This window comes from Schistocerca gregaria, chromosome 10 (assembly GCF_023897955.1).
Source record: "Schistocerca gregaria isolate iqSchGreg1 chromosome 10, iqSchGreg1.2, whole genome shotgun sequence".
In the NCBI taxonomy this organism is placed as follows: domain Eukaryota; kingdom Metazoa; phylum Arthropoda; class Insecta; order Orthoptera; family Acrididae; genus Schistocerca; species Schistocerca gregaria.
In genome coordinates, this window is record NC_064929.1 from 169,226,937 (window position 1) to 169,239,293 (window position 12,357).

Below are 12,357 nucleotides of genomic sequence, written 5' to 3' on the forward strand. Positions count from 1 at the left end.
CTAGTCCACATCGGAACCGCAGAGCTCTCCTGACCGATCAATTCCGCTATTACTGTTTCCCTGCTGACAGCACAGTACTCCGTGCCTATTTTTATTATGGAGGTCACGTCTCGTGATGTTTCGTGGTCAAGTCTGTATTAGACAGGGTTGTCCGGATATATTTACCACGTAGTTTACAGTGTGGACAAACAAGGTATCGAATGTTACGTAAGATGAGATTCGGAATGTAAGGTGGGCAAAAAATTTACATACGGAGAGACTGCCTTTCTTTTTTTTATTGTTTATTCCTCACAGTAAACATTTTGAAATATTGTCAGATGTGTTACTTCACTCTACGCCTCCCTTAAACGTAAGTTCACACACATTCGCAGGTATTTAGGTGGTGCAATTTTTTTGAGCAGTTAATGCATCACAGTGTTCTGTAAGAGACGCCTCTTCATTGGTTTCAGTGTGGGTGTTGCTGTTAATTTTTTGGATAACTTCCGATAAGGAGTTTACCGTTTCGCTACCCGAGGCAGAGCAGTCTAACAGAGGAAGGCTGAAATGAAGACTTCAGGATCAGCATTCAGCGATGATAATCTCCAGACCGTGAGTTGATCCCTCTGCTAATAACGCTCAGTGAAGCCTAAAGTGACGGCCGTCGTGCAGTATACAGTGGTGCGCTCATAAGAAGGCAGGTGGTGGATTTCTGTGACCAACAGCGTCATCCTGTCACGTCTGTTAGCCGCGTGCTCTTTGGGGGACAAGTACGGCATTTAGCTTTCATTTTCATTTGAGTTTAGGTATCGTGAAAGCACTGAGGATTATGGTGTTCATTATTGGTGGGATAAAGCAAACACGATGAGTACTAAGCTCACTAGTGACAGCGATAGATTCCGAAGAAGGTAAGTTTATGTAAGAAAATTCAGAAGCAGCGACAATGGCCCAGTATGGCGGACACTAAATCACTGTATCCACGTGGCGGAGCAGTGACAGTCGCTTCCATGCACTCATTGTCGTTGGGGTTTTGTATCATTCGCTGTTGGGGGGGGGGGGGGGGGGGGTTGTTTGGGGAAGGAGACCAGACAACGAGGTCATCGGTCTCATCGGATTAGGGAAGGACGGGGAAGGAAGTCGACCGTGACCTTTGAAAGGAACCATCCCTGCATTTGCCTGGAGCAATTTAGGGAAATCATGGAAAACCTAAATCAGGACGGGCGGACGCAGGATTGAACCGTCGTCCTCCCGAATGCGAGTCCAGTGTTTAACCACTGCGCCACATCGCTCGGTATCATTCGCTGTGACGTGGGCGACTACGACCCAACAGGTCCGTTGCTCCTTACGCGCTGGTAGGAGAATATGGTGGTTGCGTACGTAACAAAGCAGCGCGAGGTGTACAGGGCGCGCATCGAGGCTGTGCATAGCACCAATTCGTGGCATATGCACGGCCGGGAGAACACAGTGGGCTTACAGTTACGTAGCTGGAGTGTGTGGCGTCGGGCAGAGATGGAGAACACACTTGCGATACCGTGTTCTCCGCCTCTCTCTTATGCGTCTGCCTTCTTACTTGCACAGCACTGTTACTGACTGAGGCACTGGTGCGACCACCTCGCAGTGACTGGAAATTGCGTATTTTATACCGGCGGAGGCGGCCGCTTTGCGCCGGAGCGCGTCCTACCTGGGGGCGGGTACGGCGACGTGGGCACGGGGTCCGGCGCGCCGTACTGGCGCAGCCCGTAGCCGTCGTGGGAGGCGGCGGCGGCGGCGGCGGCGAAGCCCGCGTCCGCCATGGCGGCGGCGACGCGGCCGCGGTCCTCGGCCGAGTACTGGTGGTGGTGGTGGTGGTGGTGGTGCGGGTCGACGTGCGCCGCCGCCGCCCCCGGGTGGTGGCGCGAGCCGTACGCCGAGTAGTTGCACCACGACTGCGGCGAGAAGCCCTGGTGGCAGTCCTGCGCGCCGCCCCCGGAGCCCGCCCCCACCGCCGCCGAGTACTTGTACTCGGGCGTGTTGCCGCCGCCTGAGTTGGTGCCGCTGCCGCCGCTGCCCGCGCCGCCGCCGCCCCCGCCGCCGCCACCCCCGCCTCCCGCGCTGCCGCCCCCGGCGCCCGACGACGCCACGTTGGCCGGCGACCAGAAACTGAGCGCCGCGGCCGCCGCTACTGCGTTGGCCGCCATCGAGGTGGAGGAAGTGGACGACGAAGACTTGGAGGAGCGGACGCTGCCCGCGCCGCCGCCGCCCCCGGAACCCGCGCCGCCCCCGCCGCTGCCCGCGCCGGGCTCCGCTGCCAGGTTATAGTAGGTGGGCGGGGGCGGTGGGTAGTGCTGCTCGAACGAGTCGTACGCCGACCAAGGCTGGCCACCCGCGCCTCCTCCGGAGCCCTGCGACACAGCGCTCTGTCAGCCAACGTCCTCACAACCGTGCTCACCAGACAAGGTAGGAGGGCATAAATGAGGGGCTTCAGGGAATAAAGAACATACGAGGAAGATCGGAAAGTGACGTACAATAATTTTACTACCAAAAAGTTTAATATGTAACAAAATAAAAATTATCACAAATGAATTTACATCTTCCTGGCAGATTAAAACTGTGTGCCGGGCCGAGACTCGAACTCGAGCTACCCAAGCGCGACTCACGGCCCGTCCTGACAGCTTTACTACTGCCAGTACCTCGTCTCCTCGTCTCTATCACCCTTCCCAAACGATTTCTCCTATCTTCATACCAGTTTCAGTATGCCCTGTTCGTAGAAGTCAGTTTAGTTGAACGTGGCCAACCGCGACCTGCTGATCCCACTTCCACATCCGTCTCAAAGCGTTAGCTAGCCAGGAACTTTTTCGTGGCATCAAACACTTGAAAGTTTGCGGTGCAAGGTCCGGTCTGTATGGATGGAGCACCTCTCACCAAAATTTGGCGATTTGTCACGAATAGGAGCAGCGGCAGGTGGGCGTATATAATTATAAACAGAATAAGACGGAGTGATCACTCTGAAGGACACGGCAGTGTCGGTAAGAGCATGGGAACATGAGGTAAGGCACATTCGGCGTCAAGTTTGAGATGGACCACACTTGACTACAAGGGAGAATCACCGTACTGCACACCAAGCACAATACACCATAATCGTAGCCCTTTCAGGTCAGCACCTGCCGTAATGACCATCCTGCTGCGTTCTGTATCATCCCGCACCACTGCTCAGAGACTGGCAGCAACCAGACTAGGGAATTACCGTCTATTCCGTAGGCTGCCGTCAACACCACCCTACAAACAGCTGAGTTTAGAGTGGTACTCAGATCGGAAAGCAAGGACTGCTGACGAATGGCGGAGCATTGTGTTTAGCGTTTCAGTGCCACCCCGAATGGTCATCGTCGGCGAGTATGGCAGCGATTGGGAAGATGTGGCGTGCTCCCAGTGGTTTGGAATGGCGCAGTGGCGCTATCCCAAGCGTCGTGGTGTCGGGGGAATCGGTTAACACATAGAAGCAGACACTATAGGCGGCGCTGCACGTGGTTACCACGCATCCTGGCGCACCTATCAGCGCTTCTGTGCATAGTCAGTGGATTGGGCATGCACCAACGCCTTTAAATGGCCTCATAGCCAGAAATGCAGCGGATGCAGAGTATGGGGAGGCCATGCTGTCGGATCTCACTGAGCAGTCCATTGAACGTAAAATGTTGCAATAAGAGTCTGCCGCATGATACGAATAAAATCGAGTAATACCACGTCGTGCATAAACTACAGTGGTTGTCATGGTGCAAGGGTAACGTACTCCAATAGTGCTGGTGCTTCATTGCGCATTAACCGTGGTATGTAGCACCTGCTTATCTGTCTGGTAAAGCGTTGTCATCAATTTACTCACATAAATTTATACTTAAGGGCTCCTGATGCTTCATATCCATGATTGCTCGAGAATTTGAGTCCGCCTACACGCATGTATCGTAGTAATCTGCTATGCAATCCATTCGTTCTGTAGCCTTCTTACATCTACGAATACTACACATTACTCGTCACAAGTGAAACAATCTATATGTGCCAGGGGACTCGTTTCCAGGCACATAATTATAGGAAATTGTCTTCTAGTTTTGACAAATACTACCTCCTGCAGGGATATGTGACACTTTTTTAAACACCGACTATATTACATCCAACAGCTTCACTTTTTGAAACCAAACAGCGGAAGTAATGGGACTCTAAAGAGTCAGATGGATGAGGTGATAGGGAAATTCAGAGGAGCATCCATATGTTCCAACAGACAAACTGAGTCTCTGTATGTATTTAGATTCCAGACTGTACAAGTGATGTGAAGTTGAGGCTAGTGAGAGGCTCGGAGGATGGATGTGTTTGGAGTATAAGTAGTCCAAATCATGGGAAATTCAGAATAGTACCCACAAGTTCCTAAGAGCCAAATGGAGACCTTACTTATTTGCAGTCAGGACAGTCAATGTAATGGCTCAGATGAAGAACTGTATCTATTTTGAGACCAAATAGTCAAAGTAATTGGGTGATTTTGAGCAGACACGACAATTTCTCAATGCCTCAGGGAAAGAATTGTTTCCATTTGGAGTTCAGATTGTCAAGATGATGAGTTAATCGAAGGAGCATCCATAGGTTCTGCACAGCTGATATGAAGGGTTGTAGCCTGAGCAGCTTCTATGATTTCTGGATGGTGCAGATGAAGAGTTGTTTCTGTTCGGAATTAAGATAACCCAAGTGATGGGCAAATCAGATGTTCATCAACAGGTTTTGCACTGATCAGTTCACAGACTGTTTTTACGCAGAGTCCAAACAGTCGAAGTGACGACTGATTCAAAGCAAGGTCAATAGCCATAATGACGATCTATTTTATCTGGAGTGCAGATAGTCGAAATAATGGGCGCTTCAGAAATTAGGGCATCGGTTCTAAATGGTCCAGATGCGAGTCGGTTGGAGTTTGCAGTCTCAATGGTGCCAGTGATGGGTGATTCCGCATGTTCTGAACGGTCTATATGAGGATCTGAGTTCGTTGTCCCATTCCAGTGATGAGCGAATGAATGGATCTGATAGGCCCAGAGGTGGGGCTGTCAGTGTGGGGTCCCGATGGTTCAACCAGAGTGGTTCAGACTGGCACCAGAGGACTCTTCCTGCATCGGATGCGGGGTCGACACTGAGAAGGCCCCGGACGAGGGCGACTGACCTGCGAGTGTCGGATGACGCCAGCGCCGGCGAGCGCCGCGGCGCCCGCGCCGTTGCCGCCGGCGAGCCCGGGCGGCGCGGCGCCGCCGAGGCCCACGTCTGGCGGGCAGTCGGCGTACGTCAGCCGCTTGGCCGGGATGTGCAGCGGGCCGGCCGACGTCGTCGTGCTGCCGGTGTTGGCGGGCGTCGCCTCGACGCTCGCGTCGCTGTGCGGCGGCGGCGGCGCCTGCTGCGGGGGCGGCGTCTGCTGCGGCTGCGGGGGCGGCGCGAGGGCGCCGGCGGGGGCGGCGGGCGTGCTGCTGCCGCTGGCGCTGCCGCTGCTCGTCGAGGTGGCGCTCGTCGGGCCGCCGCCGGTCGTGGGGGCCTGAGGGGGCGGCGCCGGGGGGCTGCCGGGCGTCGCGGCGGTCCTGCTGGGTGGCGGCGCCGGCGCCTGCTGCGGGGGCGGCGGCTGCTGCTGCTGCGGGGGCGGCGGGGGCCCGGACGGTGGGGGCGGCGTCGCCTGGACTATCACCTGCAACACAGCGGGGAGCTCGCTAACTTTTCTGACGACACCGGAGGCGAGCGAGAGGTCGACTGCTGTACTTCTCGCTCGAGACAACAGTCGATGGAGATGGGTTTGATCAGAGGGGCCCAGGTTTTAATAGAAGTGGTTAACTTCTTCTGGCTGGTGAACGAATGAGAGACTTGATGTTCTTCCAGGATGCTTACTAAAACAGTAGGGTAGGTCATGCGCAGTTTTAAAAATAATCTAATACAAATATTCATGCTGACACAAAGACACACCCACTCATATCAGATGATTAACCTCAACAAAAATATTGTTAGTCGTTTGTTAGCATTAATTTGCTTCAATATTTGTAATTCTGCCAGTTTCATACTCTCTCTCCCTTTCCTTGTGTTCTTCTCGTCAGAGCAAGATTTTTCGTCTTCTAAAAAAATTATTTTATTTTCTACTTTGCAGTGAAACGCCCTCACTGTTGCCATACCAGTCAGTTAACCTAAGGATGGGTAGTCGTGAATCGTATAAACTTTGTTCTGTTTTACAGTAATTACACTGTTTTTGCATATTACTTTCAGAGACGAGACTGAGAAACTGTCATAATGTCACACTCAGGCACTGCTAACTCTTGCATTTCCGTAAACACTGCCAAGGAGCAGTAAGGATGTAGGAACAAAGGTTCGACGTAGACGCATCTTTGCACAAGCAAGTACGTACCGGCGCTGGTATTTAAATGGTTCAGAGTTGCAACAATGACCAGCGTGCATGAACGCTGTGACCGACTTCCCTCTTTATCAGGTCAGTGTGGATAACGGTAGTTCAGTCCATCAGATCGTTATCGAACTTTGTGAAGGGTCAGAAAGAATGCCTCGTGCTCGTGTGAGATGACGTAACGAGTAACTGACAGAGTTCGAAAGAGACGTGATTGTGGGTCTGATATTATCTGGGTGGCTGTACGCGTATTTTTCAAAAATCCAGGCATGTGTGCTGTCTGATTGTGTCCGTGGCCCAACTGGACTGGCAACATAAACAAAGTTACTATTAAAAACAGTCTTGATCACAATTTATTTAGTACGGTGACCGGTTTCGACCCCTACTGTGTCGAAACCGGTCACCGCACTAAATAAATTGTGATCAAGACTGTTTTTAACAGTAAATACTTGTAACATATTGATCAATGTCACTCCCATAATGTATTGAAAAGTAACATAAAGAAACCTTCTGAGGTACTGCACAGAGATGTTAGGCTCAACATCACATAACTGGACCTCCTACTTCTCAATCTATCCTGTTATCTTTTATCGTTCTTCTTAAATCACTTTTTTCTTTTATAATCACCTATTTTCGATCTGATGTAGCTTGTAATACATTTATAAGTAATATACTGCTGCGATTGGTTCCGGATAAGTGGAATGAGTGAACCACTGCCGCCTCCACAGCTAATTGCGAGTGCTAGTAGACCAAATGAAGCTTTTAAGATATTAGAAAAAAAACGGTTCTGGTCTATCATACTGTGCTCCTAGCACATCGCAAGCCCTTCACCTGCGCCTACCTTCTTGTAACAAATAATAGACTTACTGGCATCCCGAGTCATCGCTCGGAGACTAGCTCAAGCAGAGCTGTGGATCACCAACCAATAAGTATGCGACATTTAACACAACAACATCGGCTGCTGGCCTTAATGTGGTGTAGTACTTGGTCGAGTGGAGTCTGGTTTCTGTACTACATTGGATGTTCCCCGGCTAAGAGTATGTGGGACGGGACAAAGTATGCCAGTTGTTTTGGAGAGCTACACTGGTGTTACCTCTAGTACCATGATGTAGGGCGCAATCACTGACTACATCAGGTCACCTATGGCGGTGATTACGTCACAGACATCCTGTGCCCTCACGAGACAGTATCATCGTCAACAGGACTACGCTCGTCCTCAGAAGGCTCACGACGCTATATGCAGTCTGGGTGATGTTGAGATACTCCCTTGGCCACCACAATTGCTCGATCTGTCCCCAAAAGAACATCTGTGGGGCCAGTTCTGACTTCAAATCGACCCCAGTGCCAATATCCAGCACATCGAAACCCGGTTACAAAGTTGAGGCCCAAAACTGCGCTGTCAGTGTCTTCCCAAACAAATCATTGCACGTATTCTGGCCCCAGTGAGTTCAGCAGCTTGCCATTGAGAAGGAACCAGCAGCGGGCTCAGTTTTCAATCGATGAAATAAAGCCACATAACCACAAACGCGTGAAATTTTGCTCCAATTCTTCATATTTTTATAGGCTGGCATATCTTTTCTGTTTGTTAGAGACTAGATATACCTCAGAAGTTATTTAAGAAGCGGTACGTTACAGAACATGAAGTAAAAATATCGGTAATCTTTGGTTTAGTTGATACTGTACCAAATGTGTTCCACTGCGGAGCAGTACACGTAAAAGAGATTGTGATTCAAACCAAAATGCAGCAATAAAGTACAAAATGTAGATGTTAAAGTCGTCACAAATCTCCCGTCACAATCAGTGCCGCCAGCATGTAATGTGATTTAGGAAGGTCACGTAAAACAAAAATCTGTATGGCTGGACGCGGGTTTGACCCGTCGTTCTCCCAAATGTGAATCCATTATGATAACCACTGATACACCTCGATCAATCCTGGAACACACTGTTTCGTAGTGTGTGGTGCAGGCAGCTGAGACACAATCGCATGACACACCAACATTCAGAAACAAATGGGCCGATCTCAACACATCTGGTGACAAATTACGCAAGGAGTACAGATCAACTTGCCCACGCAGAGTAACACTGCTGAGAACTCACAATGACAATACCAACGCAGACAGTGACTCCGTCTGTCTCTCATAAAACACAAGAAAACAGCACAATTAAAACCAAAGAAACACATGCAGTTACACATTACACGAAGGTAGACTACAGCGGTGTCCGTACTATTTGGGACAAGACGATTAAACGTTAACTGTTCACACTTACTACTGTATGTACAATACAGTTAGATGCTTAGTGAATATCAAAAACTGATGTGTTCTCTACTTGCTTTTAATGAGCTTCCGAAAACGTCGTAGCATAGCTTCGAGCAGGCTAGAGCAAATGTTTCACAGCCTGACGCCATGTATCCACAATTTTACAACATTTACTGACATAGAATTTAAGTCTGATGAACTACCAGGCCACTGAAGTACATTAATATTATTTTCTTTACTGATCGTCTTGACTGCTTTAGAAGTGTAACACGGGGCCAAATCATGTTGAAACGTCGCTCAACCATCAGCAATGGTCTGTACGAATGGCACAATCCTCCAACTAAGAATTTCCATATATTTAGTGTAGGTCATCATGTTAGCAACTGAAGCAAGTGGCGCAGAGTCACAACCAGTGAAAAAACGCCAAAGCATGTTTTGAGAAGAGTATTTTACAGTCTGTTCAAGAAGCTCTACTCTCAATGCCTCATGAGTTATTCGCCTGACAAATATTGCTCTGTAACAATGAACAATAAAATGTGACTCATCATTGAAAATTACACATTCCCTGTTATTGGAGGTCCAATATTTATATATTTTGGTCCGTACCAACCATCTTTCTTCATGGCAGGTGTTAACAACCGCTTTCGTGTATTACACCCACGATCAAGAAGCCTACACCGTACCTTTGAAGGGTCAGTTTGAACCCCAGTAGCCATTAAATCTCTCTGGATGTCATTACTTGTGAGGATGAATTCTACTGTTCCTAAATAGAGTTTTGTCAGTTTTGGGAGTAGTTTTTCGTTTACGACCACATCTGTCTTTTCTCTTTGGATACAATGAACAGTATCACTATATGTACTGAGAAGACTTGAAATGCTAGGTTTCCCCCATACCAACAACAGAGGCAAAGTCTCTAGTCACAGATCTGTGTGTTCTAGAAGACCAATTATTTTTTGGCTGCTTAGGCGAAATATCAATTTTAACCAAAACACGAAGTTTTTGTGTCGAGAACATGGAAGTAACACACACTGTTGATACATGCAAGCGCTCAGTTGAACTGGAAGGGACCTACAATGGTTGTTCATAGTCAAGGCCACAGTAGTCGGCCAGGAGTCCAACAATTGGGTGCATAAAATCTGTTACAGTTAATCATTTTCAGTTCCTTGTAAAATGAGTTTGTCCCAATTAACTTGCACACTGTTATCTATCATACTGACGTTAGGCCACAACGAAAACGTAATAAGTAGAAAGCCTAGCTTGTCGGATCTCATCTCCCGTTGGCAGGACACTTGTTTGATCCGCGGTATTTTATTAATATACGACCAAATGTGTCAGAAATATCGCAACATTGCCCGCTATACGTTAGAAGTTAGCTATTAAAACTGCACACAAAGACCGGCAGTTGACAGCGAAATTTTAGTTCTTGCACTTGTATAGTGCATTAGGTAGAATACATAATTAAATTTATAGGGGATGATGTGTAACACAGAGTGAGGAATTTAGTACACAGTGCTGCCACCTCTGCGAGCGGCAGTCCGGAAATGGCCATGGAAGACAGATACGGACAAGCTTATGTGAAAGTTTGTCAACACTAGCTGCTGGGGATTGTTGTATGCTAGTGTGTTGGCAACCCATGACTAGATCTTCTCAGTGGGTGATGCAGTTAGACACGTGCTGACCTGGGCCACAACCGTACATTCTCTGTATCGAGATAGATCAGAACAGTAAGGTTAACATGCGGTCTTGGGTTATCTTGATGAAAGACAGTGTGATAGAGAGTTGAAATATAGGGCACTCCACATGTTTTCGTGACACCAAAACATCACTCCCGCTGTTTGACAAGTAGGACGATGGAGAATGCAGTCTGGCAACGTTCGTATTCCTCGGAGCCTCCACTCACCGATACATACATAGTTGTATACTCCGCCTTTGTTCGTAGCCAACGAGCAGTAACCACTCACTTGTCGCAGCTAGAAGGGGTATAAAGCGCATTGGGGAGATGCAGAGAACAGTGGAGTCGTGGTCGTAATGTGAAAACGGAGCAGTTTACCTGACTTACATCAAGGGAATGACCTTGGCTTTCAGGTCAAGGATGGAACCATTTGCGAAACTGCTCCGTTTGTGAACTTAGCGTGCTGTCGTGGTAAACGTATACCGTGCATGACAAAACGGTGCCGTCCAAAACGGGCGTCGAGTCAACTGCTGTTCACCGCTGGCGATGGATGACATGGGGGAAGGACGAGTGCAGAGAATACACGTGCAACTGTTGAGCAACTTACCGCCAAGATGGACCACGAGTCTACAAATGATGTCTGCTCGATGACCATTTAGCGAACGTTGCTGCATGTGGGACTCCGAAGCGGCCGGTTCGTTCACGCAACCATGCTGACTGCTGTTCATCGGTGACGAAGGCTGGAATTTGCACGTCACTACTGCCAATGGACGTCCACTGAGTGACGACAAATGGCCGTTTCTGGTAAATCACATTTCAAGCTCCGTCGAACAGACGACCATTGGCGCTTACGGCGTGAAGCGTCTGAAACCAAGCACTCTGCAATCGCTATGGGCTGGGAAGCGTTGTTTTTGTTGAATTCCCTGAGTGACATTGACATTCTGAACGGCAAAGTACAGAGTGTCCGAAAAGACTTTCCCTGATTAAATAAATTGATAACTCAGGCTAGAAGTAAGATACAAATATGAAACTTGTGTCGAATTGTTTACAACTATCAAAGTTCTTTTTCTGTTTTAGGTTCGCAGTACGTAAGTAGTGGATAAGGTGCAGTGCCCAAGAAGCCACGTTAACCAATCAGGAGAAGGCTCAGTGTGTCCTGTGGTACTATGAGACACGATCACCAACCACAGTGCAGAGACACTTCCAGACAACATTTGGAAGGAATCCACCTGATGTCAAGAACATTAAAGGCTGGTTGCTGACCTCCTGACTTCTGGTTGACCAAGAACCTCAGCAGACAAGGTGGAAGCTGTAACGCAGTCTTTTGTGCGAAGTCCGAAGAAATCGGTGCGCACGGCCTCACGTGAATTACAGATGCCAAAAAGCTCTCTCCATGACATTTTACACAAACGTTTACTGTTTCGTGCATACAAAGTGCAAATCGTTCAGGCCTTGTTGCCCAATGACATTACACGTCGATATGACTTTGCGGTCATCACGTACTGGGGACGATGATGGTTATCTCAGACGTATTGCCTTTTCCGACGAAGCGACCTTTTTTGTCAGTGGAGTAGTGAAACACCATAATGTGCGCATTTCGGGTACACAACCCTCTGGCGAGGTCATGGAGTGCACCTGAGGCTGTCCAAAGGTGAATGTTTGGTGCGCGCTATTGCACGATCGAATTATCGAGCCATTCTTCTTCGCTGAGGCTACCGTCACATCTGCAGTGTATCTGGATATGTTGCAACTCTATGCTGTTCCTCAGCTGCTTCAGTATGAACACGATGTCTTGTTTCAGCAAGACGGTGAACCGCCTTATTGGGGTTTGGACGTCCGTACATAACTCGATATGACCTTTCCTGGGCGATGGATTGGTCGCGATGGGCCACCGGGTTGGCCTCCACGCTCTTCTGACATAACCCCCATTAGACTTCTTTTCATGGGGTTATGTCAAGGACGAGGTCTACCGAACACGTGTACCAGATTTTTAAAACCCTGCGGCAACGGATAACCACAGTCGTTGAATCGATCCCTCTTGTGATGTTGACTGTGTGGACGGAAACTGAATATCA

General features: G+C 48.9%; 1 protein-coding gene across 1 annotated transcript in view; it reads right to left on the bottom strand.

The window, feature by feature from the left end:
- Positions 1–12,357, bottom strand: part of LOC126293228 (trithorax group protein osa-like) — a 54,830-nt gene that overhangs the window by 15,823 nt on the left and 26,650 nt on the right. The window contains exons 3-4 of the mRNA XM_049986349.1: positions 5,144–5,653; positions 1,658–2,357 (exon numbers count right to left, since the gene is read on the bottom strand). Coding sequence (XP_049842306.1) covers positions 1,658–2,357; positions 5,144–5,653 — 1,210 coding nt within the window. The remainder of the gene's footprint in view (positions 1–1,657; positions 2,358–5,143; positions 5,654–12,357) is intronic.